The 26,193-nt window shown below is 38.4% G+C and overlaps 1 protein-coding gene across 4 annotated transcripts in view; it reads right to left on the bottom strand.

Moving 5' to 3' along the window:
* Positions 1–6,654: 6,654 nt before the first annotated feature.
* The window catches only part of WDR3 (WD repeat domain 3), a 30,813-nt gene continuing 11,274 nt past the window's right edge, over positions 6,655–26,193 (bottom strand). For 2 of the 4 annotated variants that reach the window (XM_087444747.1, XM_087444742.1), the window contains exons 7-27: positions 26,056–26,172; positions 25,760–25,861; positions 25,136–25,233; positions 24,134–24,241; positions 23,366–23,596; positions 20,864–20,957; positions 18,826–18,927; positions 17,336–17,421; positions 17,040–17,175; positions 16,256–16,312; positions 15,089–15,189; positions 14,755–14,866; positions 14,477–14,611; positions 14,149–14,199; positions 13,543–13,608; positions 12,950–13,042; positions 12,414–12,461; positions 11,675–11,718; positions 9,616–9,744; positions 7,710–7,803; positions 6,655–7,418 (exon numbers count right to left, since the gene is read on the bottom strand). In XM_087444747.1, coding sequence (XP_087300873.1) covers positions 7,263–7,418; positions 7,710–7,803; positions 9,616–9,744; positions 11,675–11,718; positions 12,414–12,461; positions 12,950–13,042; positions 13,543–13,608; positions 14,149–14,199; positions 14,477–14,611; positions 14,755–14,866; positions 15,089–15,189; positions 16,256–16,312; positions 17,040–17,175; positions 17,336–17,421; positions 18,826–18,927; positions 20,864–20,957; positions 23,366–23,596; positions 24,134–24,241; positions 25,136–25,233; positions 25,760–25,861; positions 26,056–26,172 — 2,160 coding nt within the window. In that variant the 3' untranslated portion in view covers positions 6,655–7,262. The remainder of the gene's footprint in view (positions 7,419–7,709; positions 7,804–9,615; positions 9,745–11,674; positions 11,719–12,413; positions 12,462–12,949; positions 13,043–13,542; positions 13,609–14,148; positions 14,200–14,476; positions 14,612–14,754; positions 14,867–15,088; positions 15,190–16,255; positions 16,313–17,039; positions 17,176–17,335; positions 17,422–18,825; positions 18,928–20,863; positions 20,958–23,365; positions 23,597–24,133; positions 24,242–25,135; positions 25,234–25,759; positions 25,862–26,055; positions 26,173–26,193) is intronic. The other 2 variants (XM_087444755.1, XM_014779969.2) reach the window with 2 other exon arrangements.

Here is a 26,193-nt window from a genome sequence, read left to right on the forward strand (position 1 = left end):
GTCCAGTAAGTAACAAATGGGAATTTGATTGTTAACCAAATTTCAGGCCTTAGACCTCATGTTTGTTCCCCACTTCTTACAATGAGACACTTAGCCTGGTGGAATGGAAATATTTGCTTTTAATAACTATAATAACCATCCCTTTATATACATTCACACTAATCCTCATACCATACATATAAGATATATTTTTCCCACTTTATCAATAAGGAAACTGAGGCTCAGAGAATCTTAAGTAGAACAAGTAAATCTAACCTACTTCCATGTGATTCTCAAGTCCATTCTTTAAGAGCTGTTTTCAGTCTTGAGCTGACCTTCCAAAAAGCAGGAGCACAAACACAAACCCCAGGATGCCCTTCTGGACTTGAGAATTAACAAGTAAGCCAGTGGTTCTCAAATGTTTTGGACACAAGATTCCTTATACATTCTCCAAAATCATTGAGGATCCCAAAGAGCTTTGGTTTATGTAAGTCATATCTATCACATATACCAAATTAGAATTAAACCTGGGAAAAATTTTAAATTTATGTAAAAACAACAATAAACCCAGTATATTAACATAGATTTTTAATGAAAAATAACTATTTTCCAAAACACAAATTTATTAAGAAGGGCACTGTTTTACATTTTTGCAAATCTCTTTAATGGCAGGCTTAGTAGAATATAGTTGGATTCTCCCATCTGCTCTGTATTCAGTCTGTCACCATATCACACATCATACAGCCTCTGGAAAACTCCACTGTACGCACGAGAGAAAAAGGCAAATTAGTTTCCTAGGGCTGCTGTAACAAATCTGTATTTGTTTCTTAGGGCTGCCATAACAAAGTACCACAAACCAGGTGGCTTAAAACAACAGATATTTATTAGCTTGCAGTCAGGAGGCCAGAGGTCCAAAATCAAGGTGTCAGCAGGGTTGGTTCCTTCTAGAGACTCTGAAGGAGAATTTGTTCTATGCCTCTCTCCCAAAGTCTGATGGTTGTCAGCAATCCTTGGTGTTAGTTGGCTTATAGCCGCAACACTCCAATCTCTGCCTCTGTCTCAAATGGCATTCTTCCCTGTGTATAGTCGTGCACCGCGTAACAATGTTTCAGTCAACGATGGACTGCATATACGACGGTGGTCCCAGAAGATTAATTAGTACCATATAGTCTAGCTGTGTAGTAGGCTACACCATCTAGGTTTGTGTAAGTACACTTTATGATGTTCACTCAACAACGAAATCATCTAACAATGCGCTTCTCAGAATGTATCCGTCATTAAGTGACGTGTGACTGTATTTCTGTGTGCATCTCTCTCCTTATAAGACCAACACATTGGATTTAGGGGCTACCCAAATCCTGAATGACCTCATCTTAACTTGATTACATCTTTAAAGACCCTATTTACAAATAAGGTCACATTCACAGGTTCTGGTAGACATGAATTTTGTGGAGACAAACCCAGTACATTCTACTCTCATGGTCCCTTAAAATTCATATCCATCCCACATGCAAAATATAGTCACCCCATCCCAACATTCCCCAAAGTCTTCGTCCATTCCAGGATTAATGCTAAATCCAAAACTCTTAAATAGCATCAACTCAAAAAGTTTCAAATCTCATCATCTAAATCAGGTATGGATGAGACTCTGGTATGACCTATCCTGGTTTTCTCTCCATCTGTGGACCTGGGAAACTAGAAAACAAGTTGTCAGCTTGCAAAATACAACAGTGGGGCAAGCACAGGATAGACATTCCCATTCCAAAAGGAAGAAAATGGAAGGAATAAAGGAATAAACTGGTCTAGAGCAAGTTTGCAACCCAGCAGGGCAAATTTCATGAGGTTTCAAGGGCTGAGAATAATCATCTGGGGCTTGATCTGACCCCTGGGCCCTCAAAGTCTTCACCAGCCCCAATCTCTAGACCCTCAGAGGCCCTGCTGGCCCAACCCTCTCCATCCTCAGCCTGGGACACTGTCTTATCCTCCAGGCAGCAAATTTCCTATTTATAGAATCCCAGAAGTCTGGCAGCCTTCCTTCATTTTGTCTTGTCTCTGTCCCCGTCAGGCCAAGCTGGCAGCGTTTCTGCTGATATAACATTCTCAAAAACCTGTCGTACTTCCGTGGATGTCAAGGGGGTCCGTGCCATTAGAGACGAGGGTCCTCCACAGATCCTTCCTGGATAACTGCATCTCTATTCCTGGCTTCTGCTGAGATGGTTGATGGTATCCATGGTCACAAATCTAACCTCTCCAGCAGGTTTTCCAGCCACATCCTTACTGATCTCCCCAGAGCATGCCTTAGCATCTTTTGCAATATGGATAGGCTGTGAATATTCCAAATAATCATGTTCTGGTTCCTTTTTGCTGACCAGTTCCTTCCTCAATTTGTCTCTTTCCTCTTGCACTTTACTCTAAGCAGCAAGAAACGAGGCCACGTCTTCCATTTTTTGCTTGGAAACCTCAGCTAAAAATTCAAGTTCATTTTTTTTCACCCAAAAGCAGAACACAATTCAGCCAAGTTTTCTGCCACTTTATAACAACGATCACTTTTCCTCCAGTGTCCAATAACATGTTCTTCATTTCTGTTTGAGGTCTCACCAGAAGCACCTTTAATGTTCACATTTCTATCAATGTTCTTTTCATGATGATATAGAAATTCTCCAAGGTGATCGAAGCTTTCTCTACTGTTTCCATCGCTTCCTTCTGAGCCCTCACCAAAATTGCTTTGAACATCCATATTTCTACCAACAGTCTCTTTAAGGCAATCCAGACTTTTTCTCTCAAGGGGCTCACAGTTCTTCCAGCCATTACCCAATTCCAAAGCCACTTCAACATTTTTAGGTATTTGTTACAGCAGCACACCACTTTCTGGTATCAAAATCTATTAGTTTCCTGGGGCCACCATAAAAAATTACTACAAACTGAGTGGCTTAAAATAACAGATAGTTATTTTCTTGCAGTTCAGGAAGCCAGAGGTCTGAAACCAAGGTGTTAGAGGGTTGGTTCCTTCTGGAGGCTGAGGGAGAATTTGTTCCATGCCTCTCTCCTAGCTTCCGGTGGCAGCCAGAATCCTTGGTTTTCCTTGGCTTGTACCTGCATCACTCTAGTCTCAACCTCTGCTTCTGTTGTCACACGGCCTCCTTCCGTGTGTCCTCACATGGCATTCTTATAAGGGCTACAGTCATTGGATTTTAGTAAGACCATCTTAACCAATTACATTTGTAAAGACCCTATTTCCAAACAAGGTCACATTCACAGGTTCTGGGTGGACATGAATTTTTGGAGGACAGTAATCAACCTAGCACACATCTTAATATTGTTTTGAAAATATTTTTGACCTTGCAGACTTCTTGAAAGGGTCTTGGGGATCCTTAACAATCTTGGAATATACTTTGGGAACCACTGAATTAAGGCATGGTTCATCATCTCAGTTCTAGTCCATGACTTTCAGAAGTTATCCCAAACTGAGAAGTGGTGAAGTCTGCACCTCTAGCTGGAGATTTCTGAAGACTACCGAATAGCTTTCAAATAAAGATTCATAATTTCTGTTGGCATAAATTTATCAAAAGTAACTTCATAAATTGACCTAATAGAAAAAATGTCTTAAGTGATGTTGCCTTTATGCCTCTTTGTTCGTATTATCCCAGAGTTAAAGAGATTACAAGATGCTTATTGTAATTATTCTTTCATTTTAAAGACAAACGTCTCTTGTAAAGATTCTCTGTAGTATCACCCAGAGCTCACAGATAACATTTTAGTCTATTTCTTTCCAATCTCTTCTATTAACGTGTACACTGGAATCATTCTGTAATTTTATATCTTTTAAGTGGCACACAGTAACAAGAGTAACATATTCTGTTTACTTGGAGCCAGTAAGCACTCCACAAGAGCTCTGTGAGGGCAGGCGCTATTGTGCCCATTTCATAGATGAGGAATCTGAAACATAACCAGGTTAGGTAATTAGTTCTATAGAAGCTATAGTAGTTATCTGTTGCTATGCAATAAATTACCCCAAAACTCAGTGGCTTAAAGCAACACACACCTATGATCCCACAGCTTGTGTGGGTCAGGAATCCAGGCACAGCGCACTGGATACTCAGGCTTACCTAGGGTGACTCTGCCTTCAGCTCACTCAGGCAGTCATTGGCAGGATGCAGTTCCTTGTGTGAAACAAGTTGACAACAGTGACTCCATTTTGTACCCTGGACTCCATCTTGTTTAAAAAAAATATGAAACTGTGCTGACCTTGCTAATTTGCCAAAAGGGAGTTATTTGCTGAGAAGGGACTTTCTGAGGGACTGTGCAAAAATATACTTTTCGGGTAGCAACAAGATATACTTGAGTAAGCCAAGGAACTGTAACACAAATTGACCCTCCCTGACAAACAACTGAGGTGGTTGTTCTGGGCTCCCCTTGTTGCTAATAAAAACTCCTGAGTTTACTCCTTGGGGGGACACTTTTCTGGCTGCTGCCGGAACCTGTGCTCCCCGAATTGCAATTCTGAGACTCCAAATAAAAGCTCTCCTTTTGTTTTGCAATTGCTTCTTTTTTCTAAGTTGACACTTGCAGCTGTTAAACTGAGGACCTCGGTCTCTCACTGGCTGTTGTCTGGAGATGGCCCTCAGTTCCTCGCCATGTGGGTCTCTCCTTAGGGAATCTCACAACATGGCAGCTCAGTTCATCACAGCACATGAAGAGCCTGAGAGCATGAGCAAGGCAGAAGTCACAGTGTCTCATAACCTAATCCTAGAAGAGCATCCCATTACATTTGCTCTACTCTGTTCTTCAGAAGCCCATCAACAGGTCCAGCCCACACTCAGCGGGAAGGGACTACACAAGGGCAACTAGTGCTAGGTCCTAACAAGGGTCGGGCCCTGACTGTTGGACCACGTGGGCTCTGTCCTAACAACATGGCAGAGCTGCTCGGATCCCACAACACCTCAGAAACAAAGTGATAGCACTTTGAATATAAGGGGATGTTACCCTTAGGAACCTCAGTCTCACCTCAAAACTCAGGATTAAATTGTAAGGAAAGGGGGCGAATTGTGGATGGTGTATGTAGGACAGGAGGCTTCTTCCTAAGCTCCCGTCTGGTGTGGCCTAGAAAGGCTGCACTGAGCAGGTGCATCGATTACATCTGATCGGTAAGTGGAACCCCAGATATAGTCCTAGTCCCAGTGACAGACACCACTACCTCCATGGTCATTATCCTATATTCTCTGCTGGATTTACAAGGTTTCTTTGGGATGAACTAGACCTACAACACTTGCCACTGAGAAACAATTTCATACCGAGTATACCAAGCACCTAACTTCTAGCCAGGAATCTCAAAATTGTTAAGCTTATCTTCTTTACATGGAAACAGATACATATGTATATATATTATATAATATATATTATAAATTATATATATTATAAATAATATATAATAATATATAACAATAATAAAATATATATTATATATAATATGCATATATAATTTATATATAATAGACATATTATGTATGATTTATACATATTTTATATCTATATAAAATAAGATGTTATACTCTTAAACCCTTCATGAGGTTTTTCTTTATGGCATTACAGGCTTCTACAGGTACTAGAGCATGATTTGCAAGAGATATTATTCATTAAATGGTTTCTGTATTAAGGATTACATATAGCCAACGGCTGGCTAAGCCAGTAAATGCTGACTTAATGACTAGAAATCTGCTTGGCTTAAATTTTACTTTTTAACTCACTGGTTAACCTCAAACCTTTAGGGTTAAGGAGTTTCAAGTATTTTGACCAAAAGTTATAACTCAGGTACTTCATCACTTCATCTATCACAAGTTCTCCTTCTCTTTGATTAGTGTAACACTTAGACAGAAACAGCTTTAAATCCCCTAGTATTGTTAATCTTAAATGGTGGCAAAACTATGGGAAAGCAGCACTTTTAAAACATATACTTGTGGAGTGCCCTCCTGGAACTTGTTTTGGTTGAAAATCATCAAAAATGTTAATGGAAAATGCTGCCATTTCTTTATGTTCTTATGAACAACTCCGAGAAGCACAAACAAGATATGGATTCAGCCTTTGTTCACTCAAGAATTAAGATATCATTCAAGAATTAAGTAACTAACTCCTCTCCCTGGTGGCAGGAACAGCTGCCTAAAGAAAAGATTGATTCTTCCAACTGGAAAGCACTTCGAATCCACAATTTACTCTCTTGCCTTTTCCTAGTTAAGCCTTAGGAACTCAATGCCAAAATTCTGACTCTTATTCTGCCCAACAAATAACACCACTATATTCCTTACCTCACTTCAGTGACTGTTATGCTTAGGAACAATCATAGACTTGTGCTTGGGACAGACAGCCAAGCCACAAGACCTGGAGCTCTGAGACTGGCAAGAAAACAGTAGCACTACAACACAGCAACTCAGACAAAATGGACAAATTCATAGAAAGACTCAAGCTACTGAAACTGACAAAAGAAGATACAGAAAATCTGACTAGAACTATAACAAGGAGGTGAATTAGTAACTTAAAAACTTCCCACAAAAGAAAACCCCTGGCCTACAAGTATGCGTCAATATCTTTTCCTAAAACATTCCCACCTACACACACACACACACACACACACACACAGTATCAATCACTCAGAAGCCCAGCAAGGCATCTTAGGGACTATGCTGTAATTAGAAACAACTGTTTTATTTAGAGAAGTATAAACAATTAGCAATTAGGATATCTTTATATACAGATATAACAACTTGCAAGAGGTTAAGTTTAAGGAGGCTGTTCTAGATAATTTTTAGAGTATTTTTCAGCTCTGTAAGTCCATGATTCTGCATTAATGGGCAGAGAGTAATCCTGTACCTGATTGTCTCAGTGGGAGGTAAAACCTAATACAAAGAATAACAAATCAACCAACAAATCTTCTGCCTTAAAAAAAAAAGAAAAACTTTTGAAATGTTAATTTCAAGTCCAGTAAAACAAATGCCTAGTTAAAAAAAATTCTTTGCCTTCTGCTAGAATAGATAGGGAACAACTCCTGCAGGGCTGAATCTTTGAGGGCACAGAAGGATTTTAAACTAATCCTGTGGTTCAGTCCAAGAAATGGAGCCCACAGTCCCACGCTGGAATTCCCTCAGGCAAAGCAGGGAACCATATCCTGAGATCTTCTGCAACAAGATAAACTCTGTTACCTGGTTATTTTTAAGTTGACAGCAACTCTAGTGCTGGTTAATTTGGAAGTTTTTTCTTAAAGAAAAAGCAGAAAAAGGTACCGCATTTGGGTTCTAAGTCAATGTTAAAATTAGCTTCTCCCTCTTTTTCCTCTTCCTCTTCTTCTCTTCCAAGTGGCTGGTAGCATCAGCAAAAAACATAACTTCACTTTTTGCCTCACATTCCCTCTTGAGATAATCAAGACCTGCCATATTGAAGCCGATAACATCCTGGAGAGGAATAGAGGAAAGATTAGACAAACTTCCTCCCACTTTAGTTCACCAGAGCAGCCTCCATGAGTCAGGGGAACCGATGCTGCAGGTGTTGTTCCTCATCCCTCCCCGTCTAAGGTCTTGTCTTGTTTTTTTTCCTATTCCTACCAGCTCCAATGAAAATCTTATCTCAAATACAGATGTCTGGTCAATATTGCCAAAGACAAAGCACAGCACACTACACTACTTCTAAGTTACACACACACTAGGATTTTCCCCTCGTGACTGTATTTCTACAAAGATACTTACGCGGACTTGCCTGACTTTTGAAATAGTTGTTTCCTTTAATTTTTCAATGACTGGCACAAGCATTTGGTTGCTAGTGATCTGCCCAAAGTGAATCCTAACAGAAAAATACAACAGAGTCAGGTTACAAAGAGAGGTAGTGGTTCTGGCTTTACTTATCCCTTCTAGAAATAGCAAATAGACAATATCAAAGCAAAAAAAAAAAAATTCATTTTACCATATGGGAGTACAGAAATGCTTCTAGCAAAAAATACTAAAGACGTTTCTTCCCCGGGCTGGCCTGGTGGCACAGTGTAAGTTCACATGTTCCACTTTGGTGGCCCAGGGTTCACCTTGGGCCTTGGCATGGACCTACGCACCACTCATCAAGCCATGCTGAGGCGGCATCCCATATAGAGCAACTAGAAGGATGTACAACTGTGACATACAATTATCTACTGGGGCTTTGGGGAGAAAAAAGGAAAAAAGGAGGAAGATTGGCAACAGATGTTAGCTCAGGGCCAATCTTCCTCAAAAAAGAAAAAAAAAGTTCCTTCTCTACTGTTCAGTTCATTCTGATGACAATTTTTAAAATATTATCCTGAATTATGACACATTCAACTCATTTGCAAACCTGACTCTTCAGAGCAATCTACCAGGTCGCCATAGATTTTGACAGTGGTATTTTATGGGAAGCTCAGTGAGAAAATGAACCTTCTAAGAAATGCTAACTCAACAAAGATTTATTAATATTTCTAATGAAACTACAGCAAAAAAGAGGTAATCATCAACCAGAGAGCCAGACTCTGACCTGGAGTACCAAGATGCCCTTGGTGAAACCACGCTCCTTTAATCTCCACGTTCACCCCCACCCTCAATTGTGACTTGCCATATCTACCTGTGAGGCAGTAACCATCTACAACCCTCTGATATGTTAGAAGTATTCATGGTGTTTCTCTTAGGACCAGTAACCCTGATTCAACAGCACATACGCCATAGCAATAAGAAATTGTTAGTAATATTGTTGAGGATGAATTTATGTCCTCACACCTTGCTCAAAAGTATAAATATGACCACAGCATAATATTAACATATCATTGTTCTTCTTTTGCTATTACACTGATAGCATAAAAGGAATGCAGGGTTAAGAATCATGAAAACAGGCCAATTCACCAAATGCCAATTCACTCAATATACCTGTTTTTTTTTTTTCAACTATTTGGTATTGGCTGACCAGTTTTTATTTTGTCTTCATAACAGCATTTTAAGGAATGTTCAATTGGTCTCCACTCCTGTTCCCAGCTACAACAGCTTGAAAACGAGGGGCAGAGACTGAGAGATAAGAAGAATCTATTCTTAAGCCTTTGTAAATACATTCTTCTCAATTACATAATAACAAGAATTCTTCATATGTAAAAATACAGTCTAATGAACATATTTTCTTTATGTTTCTAATTCCCTCTATATATGCCCTTACTTTTCCATTCGTACCATTAGAGACCTGGAAAATAAATCCACTATTCCTTAAAATGCTGTTATGAGGACAAAACAAAACCATTTTGCTTAAACTAAACAGTGAAAAAGAAACAAATGAGGCAAACTGGCCACTCAGTAATGGGCTCTTAGTGAACTGACTGGAACCAGAGCTACCATGTTAGCCGCCAACCTGGAGACCTGTGCCTGATTACACATTCCTAAGCAATGGATTGTCTCACATGAAAGAGGTAGGCCATCACTACCCTTGTTTTAAGGGCAAGACTAATTCCAAAAGATAAGAAATAATTTATGTCAGGCAGCAATGAAATTCTGTAACAGTCTCTGAATCTGATACATTATTAGCTTTCTTAATCTCAAAGCATTGAGACCTTCAGTTATAGGACTAGAGCAGCTCTGCTGAGTAGACATGGGATTCTGCGCAAAGGGATGTTACCTGAGGAGAAAGAAGAGGCATCGGCACAGAAGTTCAACATCAGAGCCCAGCTGGATGAATTCGTTAAAGAGCTTAAGAATGTCTGGGACGTAAGAGAAAGGCAGCACAAGCAGAGATTCTTCCAGCTCACTGAAGAAGAAAAAAAATTAACATTAAAAATGCCACATTTCTTAACATGGTCAATTTTTAAATCTTTTCCGCTATTTTTTCTACTTCTCTTCTACTTGAATAGATATTATCCATTCAGAGTTAAATTGAATATTCATTTATATTCTAGATGGTTCTCTTTTCAATGTTTTTTTATAGTTAACATTTTAATCCACGTGATGCATTTTGGCCCATGGCATGGTAGAAGAATCTAACTCTTTTTCTTCCAGATAACCAATCTCCAAAGTTTTTTGTTGAATTTTCCATCATCATATGATACTTCTTTTACCACATACTGAGTCCTTATTGATAAGAGTCTGTTTCAGGGCTTTCAAGTCTGTTTTGATGATCGATCGATTCTGACAACAATCCTGCCTATTTTAATTTTGTAGCTTTTTAATCTAGAATAGCTCCCTCTTGTTCTGGTTTAGTTTGTTTTACTTTTCTTGAACTAGTTCTAGTATCGTTTCATCAATTCCAATTAGAAATCTCAAGAGGATTTCAACTGGGATCACAAACCTATAAATTAGTTTAAGAAAAACTAAATCTTTAAAACACAGAATCCTCCCATCTAGGAATGCATAGTACCTCCATTGATTTAAATTTTCCTCTACAATCTCTAGTGAAGTTTCATCATTATCCTCAGATAGGTCCTGTTTATTTCTTGCAAGGCATATATTTAGATACTGAGATTTGTTATGAAAAAAGAATAACTTTCAGTAGGTCAAAATCATAAACAGGGGCCGGCCTGGTGGCATAGTGGTTAAATTCGTGCGCTCTGCTTTGGCAGCCCAGGGTTTGCAGGTTTGGATCCTGGGCGCGGACCTGTGCACCGCTTATCACGCCATTCTGTGGCGGGTGTCCCACATATAAAGTAGAGGAAGATGGGGACAGATGTTAGTTAGCTCAGGGCCAATCTTCCTCAGCAAAAAGAGGAGGACTGGTAACAGATATTAGCTCAGGGTTAATCTTCTTCACATGCACACACAAAAAATCATAAATAAAATCAAAAGGTAAATCACAAACAAGAAAAATTATTCCAAAAATATATGACAACAGATATAAAGAATTCTTAAAAACCAGTAAGAGAAACTACTAAAGAGTAGAAGAAAGGGAAAGTAAACTTGAAATTCAAGGGAAAAAATATAATTGGCCAACAAATATGATAAAATTTTAATTTCATTAATAATCAAAAGAAATGAAAATAATACATATCACCTTCTGCCTCTCAAACTGGCAAAGAATTTTTAAAAGCCTGGTAAAAATCAGTACAAGCACTCTCGAAAGTAATTCAGCAACATAAGCCTTTAAAAGCTCATGCCCATTGATCAGTTATTAGACTGCCAGGACTCGTCTTAAGAAAAATGATAACAATGACAAAGATTTATATAATAAGGTGTTCACTGAAGCAGGATTGATAATAGCAAAAAACAAAAAGCAACATCCAGTAGTAATTATTCATACAATGGAATATTGTGAATTCAATAATATGTTTTTTGAAGAATATCAATAACTCGAGCAAAGGCTCAGGAAATATTCTGTAAAAAAGAACAGGATACAAACAGTACGATTCCAATTGTGTATGTACACAGAAAATAAGCCAAAGGAACACACAACATGAATGTTTCGATTTGGTACTTCTGACTGAATTACAGATTAATTCATTACCTACAATGTAAAGTAGCTCTATCCTGCCTTTGTCCTTGAAAGCATCTCCCTTCACACTTCAGGAAGAGCTTCCTATTCTACCTTCAAAAGAACATTATAACGAATTATTTTCCATCAAAATTTTGCCATAGTTAAACCTATAAGGAAGATAACTGTCAATTATAATTTATATTTATTTCATGTTTAGACAAGCATTCGATAAATGTTAGCAGACAAATTATAATCACTGTGCACTGGGACTCACCTTGACTTGATTCCTTTAAAAATCTCCAACACATAAGCTGAAGGCTATAAAGGAAGCATAACAGCATGAGTGATACTCTTGGCTGGTTTCTACTGAAGCTCTCTAGTTTCCATCTCCTAAAAACAGGGACACCTCCCCCTCACTTAAGAAACTGTTCAAAAATGGCAAGACATCCATGGGCTTTGAGTTAGTCATATCTGGGTTGATAATCCAGCTGTGCCACTTACCAACTATGCTACCTTCTATCTAGAAGTCAGGCCAGTTTCCTATTTATAAAATGAAGATGCACTGACTCATGATTATTGGGATGAATGAGACATACACATAAAGCACTAAGTAATCTGAGATTGCTAGATATGCATTCGTTCTTCCACTACTCACTCTCTCTCCTCCCTTCTCTGACTGATTTATGTCAACTTTTCCTCTAAAACCTTCAATTTCAAAGTTCATTTAAATGAACAGAATCTTCAGAGGGCTTTGGATACTGAACATAAATAAGCACTAGAAAATAGAAGAATGCCAGTTCAGTCCAACCAAAAAAGCTGAATTGAAAGGTACACTAAAATCGTCCTTTTGAAATACAAAATATCCTAGAGGATTCCACCATTCAAGAGAGATTTTTAAAGACAAGTATTTCCCAGTGCATCCATTCTCAAATCATAATGCCTCTTCACTTCCTCTCTTGTCCTTGAAGTAACCTTTGAATGACCAAGGGGAAACTGTTAGACATTCTACTCACAGAAATATTGCCATAAGCCATCAAGATGGGGTTGATGGGATGAGGAACCTATGAAGAAATTATTAAATCAAGTCATTAAAAAACAGGACTTTGATAGTGCTCTTCACAGGTATGGTGATAACAGTATTTTACATTTTGAAAAGAGAAAATAGAGACCCTAAAAACTGAAAGAGTATACAAGAATTATCAGGCCTTTTAGTTTCTATTGTGCTTACGAATGAGTTTGGGCAATACATTTCATCTAGAAATCTGAAATGGTTACCCTGTCTCCCAAACCAAAGTAGGAGCATGAGTTTCTACTCAATACAATAATCACCTCAATCTATAATTTCCCATCCTTCTCTTTTTATTAAGACCAAGCTTCCTTCCTCCCAGTTCCTTAATTCCTGCTTTCTAATATCTGAATTAGAAAAAATTCTGTTACATTTATCTCATTTCCTGATCTGAGTTAATAAATCCTGAAACAGTGGTTTTCTTCTCAGGAATTGTCTCTATTTACAAATGTTTCCCAGAGAGAACTTAATGGACTGTCCTACCTCCTTCCCTGCAGCTTTACAAATGGCTTTGTGTTCTTTCATTTTTGCAGTTTCTTCTCGGTATAGCTCAACAGCCTCCATGATCCTCTCAGCCTACACAGATGGCGATAAAGGACAGAAATCATCACAACGCACTCCATCATACCACAACACTGCAACTGGAAGGTCTGACTAGAAATTTACCAAATAAAATAGCTTGAGTCAGTTTAATAAAGATGTGCCAACAGAATGCCAACAGCATTTAAAGACGTCTTTGGTTTTTCTTTTCTTTTTCTTTAATTTACAGGGAGGAGACTATGTGTCACGGATTCAGGTAAGACCATATGTGGACACCTTGAGAGCAGCTCCCAGCAACACTTGAAAGGTGCTACTTTCAGGAGATCAAGCTTTCCTTTCTAGAAACCATGTACTGATTAAACAGATTCAGCACTACTCTTGTCCTTGGTTACAAGGGAGGAAAACATAGGTTATGATCCCCATCTATAAATTTCATGAAATTTTTCCCACAAAACGGCTATTTGGTTGATAAAGGCTTTTAATAAAAAGTCGGGATGCTACTGAAAAATGAGATACTATATTCTATATCAACTTACTGCTTTGACCGTTTCAATAGTTTTCTTTCCAGTAAAGTAATTGTCACCTTGAGTCTCTCCTGGAACCTGTCAGAAACAGAGAGATCTTTGAAAAATATCATTGACAGGCATTAAAAAGCCAATAAATTAATCTTATATCCATAAAAGAACAGGCATTACTGTGTTATGACAATGAGAAGACGGTATTATCAGCTACGACTAATTGAGTACTTAGTAAGTCAGACACCATGTTAACCGTTTTATATATGTTATCATAAGAATATCCTGCTCTACAAATGTTTAAAGAGAATGCCCAACTTCTCAAATCTTTGATTTTCATTCTTGAAAATTATTTCATTTTGGAATGAAATAATTCCCTGAAACCTCCTTAAAAAAAAAAAGGCAGAATGACAATCTTCAATACTAAATTTGGTCAATCATTTATCCCATAAAATCAGGATATATTGCTGAATTTAAAAGGACCACACAGATTCCCTCCCTTATCAGCTGGTGATGACTTCAGCATGTAGCCCCAGTTCTGATTCCGTTAGAAATTCTTAAAATTACAGTAAATCCCAATAAGATAATTACAGAGCACAATCTCGGGGTCCCAAAAGATTTACTTACTGCTGGTTGGTCTTCTTTGGCCACACTCTCCTCATATTCTGCTTCCCTTTGCTGCCAAGAGATAGATATAAATTAATTTAAAAGAAAATACATGGTCTGCACATGAAGTGAAATGAGACAGTGAGAATCTGCTTGTTTCAAAATACAATCCCTTAATGGCATCTCTGTCTCCGCCTAACTGCAGAAATGGTGACAGTCGTCTTGGAAACTTCTCCTGGAGGTTCTTGGACCTGCACCAACTGAGGTGTGACTGCACTGGACAGACTTCACCTGGGACAGCATGTCACACACCCACCAGCACATTTGTAACCAAGCCTAAAGTCCTCACCATCTCCCTTTCTTCCTCAAGAATAAGAGGCTCCCTTGTTCTCTCCCAAAGTCTCAGAGATTTGTCATGGGACGATGACACAACATAGTCTCCACTGGGGCTTACAGCCAAACACCATATTTCCTGGTGGTGCCCCTGGAGAGAGAAAAAACAGAAACAAAAAGCCTGAGTAAGAACACCTTACTCATAGACAGCCATCTGCTTACATTAGTGGGGGATCAACACTCAATCTTAAAAAGTAGTTAAGTACTGAGCAAGCAAAGCACGCAAGAGGTTACCTCCAGGGTTTGTATGTGTTCAAATTTGTCCGCATCCCACTGCTTAATCTTACGGTCTTTCCCAGCAGTGAAGAAGAGGTGAGACTTGGGTACAAACCGTAGGTACATCACACTAAAAAGGGAGAGAAATATTCAAATGTCATCCAATTCCACATTATTAGAAAGAGCCTTATGCACATAAATAGCTTCTGGACAGCTAGTTCTAGACTGTCTGATTATTTACATGTAGAACTTTCAATTTATGACTGAGAATACTAAATAATAAACACGATGCTCAAGGGAGATGATACTTACAGGTGACTCAAAGGGAGGTCCCAGAAAAGACTGCACCTACCTGTCATCATGTGCAAAGAGAGACTTGTGGCAGTCCCCAAAGTCCAAACCCCAGATTTTCACATTCCTGTCAGCAGAGCCAGTTGCTATTAGTGCTCCATCCTATGAGGAAGACAGGTAAAACACCACTTGATTATCTGAAATTCTGTAAATTGAATAAAGAAAAGCTAACCAGAACATTTAACCCATTGCTTTCAAAAACATTAAAATCAATGCCAAAAAATTAATTTCATCTCTCTACCAAAAGCACCTACTTCTTTGCTTTTGCCTACAGATTTACTTTAAAAGCTTCTTAAGTGAAAGCAAGAACTCGGTGGCTTAAATGTTTTCGTACTGCTCCAAGGATAGTGTTGTGCCTGGATGTAGGTTATCTATTTACTTTGTTAAACAGATAGGGGAAAAAAAAAAAAAATCTCTGTCATAAGATTTGGGGGGAGAGAGGAAGAAGGCAAGAAAAGGAAAAAGTGAGGCTGGGAAAGAATCTACTAGAATGTTTATGACTTAGACTTTTATCTCCTGTTCCCTATTACTATTTCTCTTATTCTTTCTATTTCAATGCCTAGTTCAAATGGTTATCAAAATAACAAGAAAATCTGAAATATTTTTTAACACCAACTTATTCTGTGAATGCACTGATCCCAGACAGCTAAAGCAGAGGGCCAATTCCTTTCACCTGGATGCCGCTGTTTCTAAATATATAACTAGACACTGCAAAAATATGATTTTGGTTAAGAGACTAAAAGTATATGTAGTTCAAAATATCGTAAATATCCAAATATAAAGCCAAGTTCCATCTTCCTTACCAATATTATCCTTCAGAATAAAAGGGGATGCTTTTTTTTAAAGTCTTTCATATTTTAGGGTGCTCTACCAATTACAGTATTTTAGACAACAAAATACTATTTGGGGAATCCACAACAGGGAGTTAGTTATGAGGATTAATTCAGATATTTGTGAAAATATTCTGAAAGCATTAAAGTAATACATGTTTATATTTAAGATGTGATTATAATATATATTACTTCACGAGGTTTTTTTTTTGGAGAAAGTCAGATATACAACAGAATGAAAAAATAAATACTCTAAAATGAAGATATCCAGACAAGAACTAAGAAAGTGCGTTAGAAAAGACAACCTGTTACTGACACACTATTTAAATTTTACTTACATAAGAGATGTCCATGCATATAACAGGCAGTTTGTGTCCATATAGCGAGAGAAAAAACTACACATTAAAAAATATATATATAAGTCAGTCATGTCCGTGTATAAAATATAGCATAATTTATTACATGTGGATCTAAAATATAACTTTAAAATACAATGCTAAAAACTGTCCTGGATTGCTTTATGTCTGTATTTTCAAAGAGACAACAAACCAGTGAAGGCAGCTTGAACCTATGTCTAGCATACAGACCCTGCACGCACTTGCCAAGAACACTGCAACAAGTGGCGCCAGCGATGTCCCGGAAGCCTACCGCCCCACTCAGAATATGGCAGAGATGCTCTCTGGATCTCTTACTGAAAAGACTCTGGCACACTTGCTTCACAATATTCCCAGGCTCAATCCAGTCCTACTGACTCTCTGGGCAAAGGGCCCAGTAATCCATATTTTTAAAAGCAACCCAAATGACCCTGATGTACAGCCAAGTGTAGAATCACTGCCCAGGACATCCAGCAATGCTCTTAGAACTACTGGCTATGATAAAAGTTTCTGTTCACAGATTTTCTGAACACATGAAATATAACTTGCTTTAAACAAAATTCAAAAAAATTGGACCAAAGGATTCTTGTAAAACTCTAGTTTTCCTAGTGCCCCTACAATGTCTTGATTCACTCACAAATTTTTAGAAACATACTACTGCTGGGCACAGTCAAGGCCACTTTACAGTCTCAACTCAAGGTCAGTCAGAAACAAACAAAGAAAATATTCCCAGGAGTGACCACTGTACCTTTAAAGTGTCAACATAGAAAATTTTCACTGTACAGTCCAGCAAAGACACAGCCAGCAGCTTTTGATTGGGAGAGTAACTGACACACAGAACATCTTCGTCTAGTTGCAAGGTTCGGGTTTGCTTCACAGTAAGTCTAGCATCACAGAAAGCGTCAAGAAAAAATAATGAGTATTCTACAGAGGCAAAAATTCCAAAAACTCTCTGGAGCTCAACAGAAATATACACGTCAAAAGTCCATTCGGTGCTTCCCCACTTTCACTCCAAAAAAAAGGACACAAAAAATGTTTACTCACCTCTTTTGGGTACTACTTTCATCTTTCACCAACTCAAAATCCCAGAACTTGACAGCTTTATCTGCACCACCTGTCACAAAGCCACGCTGAAAATCAAATGACATTTCAATTAAAAAATATTTTAGTACAGAAACTTTGATAAGACATCAAAATAGTATAAAAGACCATTTTTATTTAAGAGCATGGAACAAGAATTAAGAAAAATGTGGTTTCTCCCTAATCCCTTTCATAGCTCTTTTGGGGCTACTGCCCCAGACCTTATCTGAGAATTCCTAGCAGACACTAAGGTAGACAAAAGATAACTAAGGTAAAGTTCTAGTTATACTTTTATTCAGCAACCAGAAGAAAGACTCAATGAACACTGTGGGGTTTTTTGCTCCAACTAAGAAGGCAACAGTCAAAAGAGTTTGCCATTAAGCAGTAAAACAGTTTGACAAATATACATAGCCTGGATAATCTAAATAAGTTTGTTCCAAGTATTCACCTTAGAAGGGTATAAATTTATTCCTGCAATGTCCCTGCTTAAAGTATGTTTGAAACTGTTTTCCAGTACCAAGGAAATTAGTCTCATCACATTGCAGTGTTAGTGCAAAGTATATAGAACATGGAGTCAGAAAACTAGATCTCAAGTGTCTATTCTGCCATGTCAGAGGTCTGTAACATGGGAGACAACCTTACCACGATACTTAGTGTTGTTGTAGTGATAAAGACTACCTGGTTTATAAAACCATTGTAAAAGTAACAATAAATGACATAATGGATGTGAAAGTACTTTGGAAAAGATAGAACACTCTACACTCGACAAATGCAAGGTGTTATTACTGTTCAAATTTTAAATGCTGCTTTTTCTGCCCCAAATGGCATTACCCATTCTAAATTCCATATTCTATTTTTTCCAAAAATAATATCTATTTTCAGTGGATGAAGGTTTGCCACCATTGGGAATATTCAAATGAACAGGCCACAATCTCTTAAGGTATTGTCAAAAAATATCTCAGAATGTTCTGAGCAAGAGCACCATTACTAGAATAAGTATACAGTTCTCCAGGGTGACTCCTCTGAAGGGAAGCACACTGCTACTGACTCGAAAGGGCTGACACATTTGCTAAAAAACACTAGTTTTACATAGTCATAGATGTATGGACTAAAAGGGGAGCAGAAAAGTCTACTCTATCCTCTGCATTGTGTTGCCCAAGGAAATATTTCCTCTTAAGAGGTATCACAAACCACTGGTAAAAAATCATGAGGGTCTGATTTCATGTAGCTGATGATGAAGAGCAGCTGAACAAGAACTCATTTCACAATGACAGCTATTCATATTATCAGGCACAATATAACCTCATATATGAAATCTAAAGATCAGATAAAACATGGGCTTTCCTTAAAGAAACCCTGAAAGAGATCTGTTAGGCAGCAGTAAAACTTGAGATAAGAAATGGGAAATGCAGCCAGAGTACTGAAGTCCATATCTTAACATCTGGCTTAGTTACCTGATCTGGAGAAAGAGACAAGGACCATAAAGCTCCATCATGTGCATCTATCGTCTCCAGCAGATTTCCTGAGGCCAAGTCATAAAGCTGTAGCTTTCCTGTCTATGGAAGACACAAAATGAGCACAGCTCTCATGAGCACACCTACAACTTCCATGATTCATGCCTACACAGGTTAGAAAAGATTTCATAACCAAGCATCAACTACACGGCCAACTGCTTAGAAATGGAATCCACGCTCCATGCTCTGTACTTCCTATCTGAATAAATGCTGTGAAATCCCTAGTGACGTGTTAAGTTAACCTTGGCAGGGCTGCTATGCTGTACACTATGGAACAGGACAACCTTGTAGTACTGGACTCTTGTCATTTTCAGTTCCCCAACTTCAAAAGGGAAATATCAGAATAAACATAATAGCAAATGGCAAACCTAAAAATCTTTAAAGTTTAATCAGTCCTAAGTGGCCCATCCTCTACAGTAATTGCCTTAACCAACTCTTCTCCATCTAGTTTAGGTTTCCTGCTCTACAATACACTGACAATAAGAAATACAAATCTACCTACGATGCTAGGGAGGACAATGAACTTAAAAAAAAATTGTGGTAGCTTAGGAAACATTCAGCTACGCTTGCTCTTTAAAACTCTGTATGTGCTGCAGTCGCGGTGCCAGCATGGAACAAACACAACAGCAAAGCCTGCTCTCTGATGCCCTTCTGCACACATGGTGGCAAGAGGGTTAAGAAGAAAGACTTGAGTCCCAGGGCTGCCTCTTTCCAACTCTGTGACTGTTGGTGAATTCATCTCCATGAGGCTGTTTTTTCATCTGTAAAATGGAGTTTATATCACCAACCTCGCTAAGCTGGTGTGGGGATTAAATGAGATAATGTACATTAACTGCCTAGCACAGAGACTGGGCTACGGATTGTACTTTAGTCATATAGGTAGTCTTCGAAGCAATTTGCAAAATGCTTTCTCAACAGTAAACAGTAGATGGACGTTTGCTGAAAGAATGAATGAAAAATGAGGGAAACTTTTAACTGAAATTTAACGCTCTTTCCTTGACATTGACCCTAAAACTTCTCCAGCTTACTTTACACTTTTGCTGGGCAAAAAATATCCATTGTGATACATAGGTTTTCCAATAATATAATCATGCAAATATGGCATTGGTTTAGAGGGATAAAGATGACAAATACTTGCAAAGCACTTTTCAAAACATTCCATGGACCTTCTCCCATTTTATTCTCACTACTGCTCCTACTACCACTACTGCTACTTCTGCTACCAGCTCTTATTTATCAGTTATTTCCTGTGAGCCAGTCTCTGTGCTAAGTGCTTTGTTACTGCGAGGCAGGTAATTTACATCATTTTACACGAGAAAACCAAATTTACAGGGTTAAGTAACTTGCCCAAAGGTCACAGCTAGTGAGTGGAAGAGCTTGGATTCAAACATAGGCCCATCTGATGTAACAGCCACCATCAAAAAGTGTCATCTTCCCATTTTATAGATAAGGAAACACACGCTAAGAGAAGTTAGGTGACTTGCTCCAAATTACCTATTTTGTAAGGGAGAGAATCTGAATCCAAATCCATGTCTGCTTATTCCCACATGGTTATCTCCCAATCTGATTAGCAGCTGGGAATGAGGACCTGATGATCAGTCTGTCTTTACTGAATGTTTCTATCCACCAAGCACAATGCTAGGTACTTCATGTATTTTATCACTGGTCTTCTCAAAACACAATTATATATGTACTCATAAAAGATGCATGAAAGGCTGTTCACCAAAATGTTAATGACAGTTATGTTAGGGTTATGATTTAATTTTCTTCTTCATAATGTGACATAAGGTTTGATTATTTTAGAAACAAATAAAGAAAACAACTTAAAAAAAAACCTCAAAAAAAGGGCAGTGAACTAACACTTTCTCATCCAGCTCTAATACATTTCCAGTATGCTAAAAAAAGAACCAGATTGCTCAAATAACTTTAATATTGAGTAGAAAAGCCCCTCAACACCCAAGAAAAAGTCTCAGTTTACCTTTGTTCCTATGACCACCTGCCTATCACCAGGTACAAAGAATGAGCAAAGCGCATATTCACAGGTCATCGTGCGAATACACTGCAGTGTAGACCTGGAAGAAAGAAGGGATAAAGAACTTGTATGTCAAGAGAACCTGCTTCCGCATCTTAGAGGTCAGCGTGTATGTTCAATACACACTAAGCCACACTGAGTGATCAACATGAGAGAGGACAAAGCCTGAATGAATATCCCGGGCACAGACCCAATTATATTCTAGGGAGAAAATGTTCAGTGGCACCTAACTTTGTTTTCTTTGTAAGGGCCTCCTAATCCTCAAGAAGAGATTATACACAAGCAGGGCAGAGAAAAGCATCTGCTGGGCTCAACAGAGCCCAACCTGCCACCACAAAGAAGTACATGAGCCCATAGGACTGCAGGTTGATTAGCATATTATTATAGATCCCTACAAGTAAAGTTCATTTTATTGCACCATAAACATTCATCCATTCAACAAATATATATCAAATGCCCACTTAATTCAACAAACATTTACTGAATGCCAGGTACTATTCTAGGTGCTGGAAACATACCAGTGAATTAAACAGAAGTCCCAAATCTCATCCTTAACATTCTTTAGAAATGAGACAAATAAATATTGGTATACCAGGTGACTGCAGGTGCTATGGAGAAACACAATGCTGGGGAAGGGGATAAAGAGTGCAAGGGTGGGAAGAGGACAGCAGCACTGCCATCTGATGAGAAGACAGGGAGAAAGCCTGAGAGAAACGAGGGAAGGTGGCTCCAGGCAGAAAGACTAGGGAGCACAATAGCCACGACACAGGCATGTTCTTGCTGTGCTTACAGGATAATCAGAAGGCCAGTGTGGCTCCAGTGGAGCAAAAGGGGAGCGCAGTAAGAGATAAGGTTTGTGAGGACTTAGGCTTTTAGTTAGAGTGAGGAGCATCTATTGGATGTGACATAACTTCCATTATAAAAAGATTACATAGGCTGCTGTGTTGAGAAGAGACTACAGAGGGGCAAGTAAGGAAGCAGGGAGATCAGTCGGGAAACTATTACAACAATCCAGATGAGAGATGATGGTGGTACGAATTGGGTGGTGGCAGCACAGGTGATGAGATGTTGCTGGATTCTGGATAAATTTTGAAGGTAGAGCTGATAGGATTTGCTAATTAACTGGACATGGGATATGAGAGAGAATCAAAAATGGCTACACGGATTTGGGTTAGAATTGGAAGGAAGTAATTATTTACTAAGATGGGGCAGTCTGTAGGAACAACAGGTATGGAGAATGTTGGAGAAATGAAGATCACAAGTATGGTTTGGGATGTATAAAAATTTGAGATGCCTAATTAGACATCCAAGTGGTGATACAAAAGCTTTGCATATATGAGTCGGATGTCCAGGGAGAGCCTAAGGCTAGAAATATAAATTTATGTGGCATTGACATAGAGAAAGCCATGTGACTAGAAAACACATAAAGTGAGTGTAGATCGAGAATAGGTCCAAAGACTCTCCCTGAAGTATTCCAACATCTAGAGGTCAAAAGGTGAGCAGGATCCAGCAAAGACTGAGGAAAAACAGCCAGCAGAAGAAGGAGAAGTCATGAAAGTCAAAGAGGAGAAAGTTATCAGCTCAAGGAGAGAGTGTCAAATGAAGCTTACAGGTCACTGGATTTAGAAACATGAAGATCATTGATGAGACAAGAGCTATTTTGGTGAAATGGGGACTAACAGCCTGGTGGGAGACAGATGAAGACAGGATGGAGAAAAGGAATCAGAGGATGGGGAGATAACTGGAGAAAGATATCAGGAGAGAAAGGTATTATTTCTTTTAAGAAGGGAGATATTACAGCATATCTGTATGCTGATGGGATGACCCAATAGAGGGAAAATTAATGATGCAAGAGAGGGAGGAAAATTGCTAGAAGGCGAGAGGAGAAGGAACCTCATATACAAGTGATTAACTTTGGTTAGGAGCACCAACATAGTAGTGGGAGGAAAAACAGATCATGTGGATGAGATGCAGCTAAATCGGCATATGTAATGGGAGCATATGAATGTTTCTGACATGATTCTATTTTTTCAGTGAACGAGGGAGAAAGGGCATCAGCTTAAAGATACTAGAGGTGTTTGAGGAGGGAAAAGAAGGTGTGAAATAGTCATCTAGGAAAGTAAGGAATGAGAAATTAAGGGAAAATTACTGGGCAGCACTAAGAGCCTACTTTAGGCAGGATGTTTGTGTGTTTTTCTCTAGCCAAGTACAGCTATAAGCTTCAGATACGGAATAAGCTTGCATTTTTTTTGCACCAAATTTAAAAAGGCAACTTTTCCTACTGTAAATTCCACAGGCCTATGGTCAAAATGCACTGAAGACACATTTTGAGTTCAGTGTATTTAAGACCTTAAGAAACTAATAACTAACTATCAAGAATACTAAAGACTAATTTAAAGGGAAGAAAATGCTATTGGATAAAGCTAGAGAAAGCATCATTTCACACACCTGTTCCATATCTTAATGGAATCAGCTGATGCTGAAAGGACGGCAATATTGTCTGAGCTGAATGACAAAGTCCGCACATCACTGCGATGACCCCCGATGGCAATTCTGCTTGTCCTGACAGGCTGAGGAGTAGGGGCAGATGGACTCAGAGAATATAACTCCACCAAGTTGTTCTGCAGCAGGAAGACAGCCTTTAACTCTCCTTGAGGTGAATGAATCAAGTCAAAGGATCTGCAGGAGAAAATATTCATAAATGTTCTAGCTACCATCTTAGCTCACAAGGTCAACTTTTTCTACGAGAAAGGCTTTGCAATGTCCTCGATCTATACAAAGTTTGAAGGAGTATAAAGAATTCTATAAATAAGAGTGCACGGAGTATTGGATGGTAGTCAAATATAAGCTTTTAAGTCAAAGAAACCTGGGCTCAGATACTGGATCTGACATATATCTTGTTTTGGTGTATGTATTTTTCATAAATGACCTTAAATTCTTTCAGAACACAGGGTATACATTTTTCTTTTTAATTGGCAGTAATAGTAAACAGACAAAAGGTTATTATAATAAAACAAATATGAGATGATGAATAAGTGGGCCCACGATGAGGGCAGTAGGAGCCGAGCATGACACAGGTGTCCCATGACCACTGTCTCCAAATACATAATTCATATAGACTGCTTACGACTAGCATGAAAAAGTCAACTTAACTTTGTAGCTTACTATTTCTACAATACTTAAGATAGTTCTCTCAGATACTACATTTTCACTCACTTAATTTTGGCAGAAGTTTTGATATTAGTCACCCGTTGGATTTCATCTTGCAGAGTCATTTCAACATTGACTTCAAGGTCTTCCTCCTCCCCTTTGCAAGAATTTAATCTAGAGGGGAAAAAAAAAGACTATCATGCTATCACTTTCGTGAGAAAGAACAAGCTTTGCTATTACTTGAGTCAAGTTCTGGCTCTGACACCAACAACCTGTATGATCCTGGGAGAGTCACAAGATCACCATGAGAATTAAACAATGTAGCATACGCAGTAATGCTTTGTGAACTAGAGTGTCATAAAGTATTCCATCTAATGGGTACCCTCAATAAATGGATTCTGAATACAACAGCTCATAAAATTTCCTGGGACAACTCTCTGTAATTCAAACTATTCCACTGAAATGTTTCTGGTAAACTTTTCTAACCTCAGATCTTTTTAGAAAATCCATTATCTTGCACTTATCAATCCAACCATGTCAAATAAACCAAAGGTCTCAAAAGATTTGCCAAGTCAGATAACTTTTTATTTTTTTGAGACTCGACCAATTTCAACCATTGAGGAACTGATTTCTATGGTTGTAATGACCTATTTCAAGGTTATATTGCCTCTAAACTTCAACTATATTAACTGTCCAACCAGTCTTTCTTCTCACAGTCCCAAAAGTTAACATTATTGCCACCCAGCTTCCTTCTGCATAGTCTGCTGTCATTAGAGACACACTGCTAGCCTCTGAGAATTAAATCATTTAGAAGCTATTTCTAAAAATCTGTCTTTCTACTTCCATGTGGTTCTGAGTATCAAGACTTAGGCACATGCTAGTTATGACACTGTACTAAAGAGCAGAAATTTAAAACCTGGACTATCAGCACTCCACAAAATCTTCTCTAGCTTTTAACAGTAATTGGTAACAGAGTAAATATTTCCTCAAAAAAGCCACAGTTTTTCTATCAGTAGTATGTGGCCCACCCAGGATACTTTATGATTAGCAAATATTAAGAAAACACACTTGGCTTTCTTTCTAGCTTTCTTCCTCTTCTTATCCATTTTCTTCTGAATTTCCTCTTTGGAAAGGATACAAAACACTTCTAGCACAGAATCAGTTCCCTAGAAAGGCAAAAGGTTGATGTAAGTCCAGGAAAGACAAATTGTAATTTAGCTTTTTCTCAGTAAGAACTAAATAATAACATTTCTCTTTCTTCCCTTACAAGTTCTATCACCTTGGACAACTTAATCTCTCTGGGATTCTCGTCACATCTGTAAAGTGGGGCTACCACTTCCTATGCACAGCATTACTCTGCAGACTAAATAAGTTAACGCTTTTAAATTGCTGAGAAAAGCAAGCATTTAATAAATGGTTGCTAATAATAGCATTACTCTGCAGACTAAATAAGTTAACGCTTTTAAATTGCTGAGAAAAGCAAGCATTTAATAAATGGTTGCTAATAATAATAATAGTAATCATTATTGTTCTTATGCTAATAGTAGTGAGGGATTATGAATCCTCACTGTACCATATAATGAATTCTTAATATGACCAAAGAAAAATTGATCTCTACACTGAATAGGAAAGAAAAACAAGTCTCTGACAGGAAAGCCTAGTCTGTTATTTTCTCCTAAGCCCAGTACTCACATGGCAAGCAAGAATCCTGCCTGTCCTGTCGACTGTAAGGTTCACAACTCTGTCCCTTCCTTCCCGCATTATGGAACCAGCTTTTCTGCATGTAAGGATGCGCTACAGAAGCAGCAAGAGAGAAGATGAAAGTTAAATATAAGTTCTGCTGAATCTCTCAAAAGATGTGATTCCAAGAAATGCAGATGACAAAGATATTTCCTAAAATAATGATGAGAATTGCAAATTTAAAAGTTTGCAATTCTCACTTTTCCCCCCACTCAACTCAATTGAAGATAAGAAACGAAATGAATTACATCCTCAGGAGCTTCACTCCTCTCAAAGGCACCCTCCTCTGCTTCACGTGTGTCCTGTATTCCAGGGGAAGGCCCTTTGATTTTCTTGGGCTCTGGTTCTTCTGGGTCTTCAATCTGCTTTATAAAAATGGGAAAATA

The sequence above is a fragment of the Ceratotherium simum genome, chromosome 2 (assembly GCF_057802395.1).
Source record: "Ceratotherium simum simum isolate JZ-2026a chromosome 2, ASM5780239v1, whole genome shotgun sequence".
In the NCBI taxonomy this organism is placed as follows: Eukaryota; Metazoa; Chordata; class Mammalia; order Perissodactyla; family Rhinocerotidae; genus Ceratotherium; species Ceratotherium simum.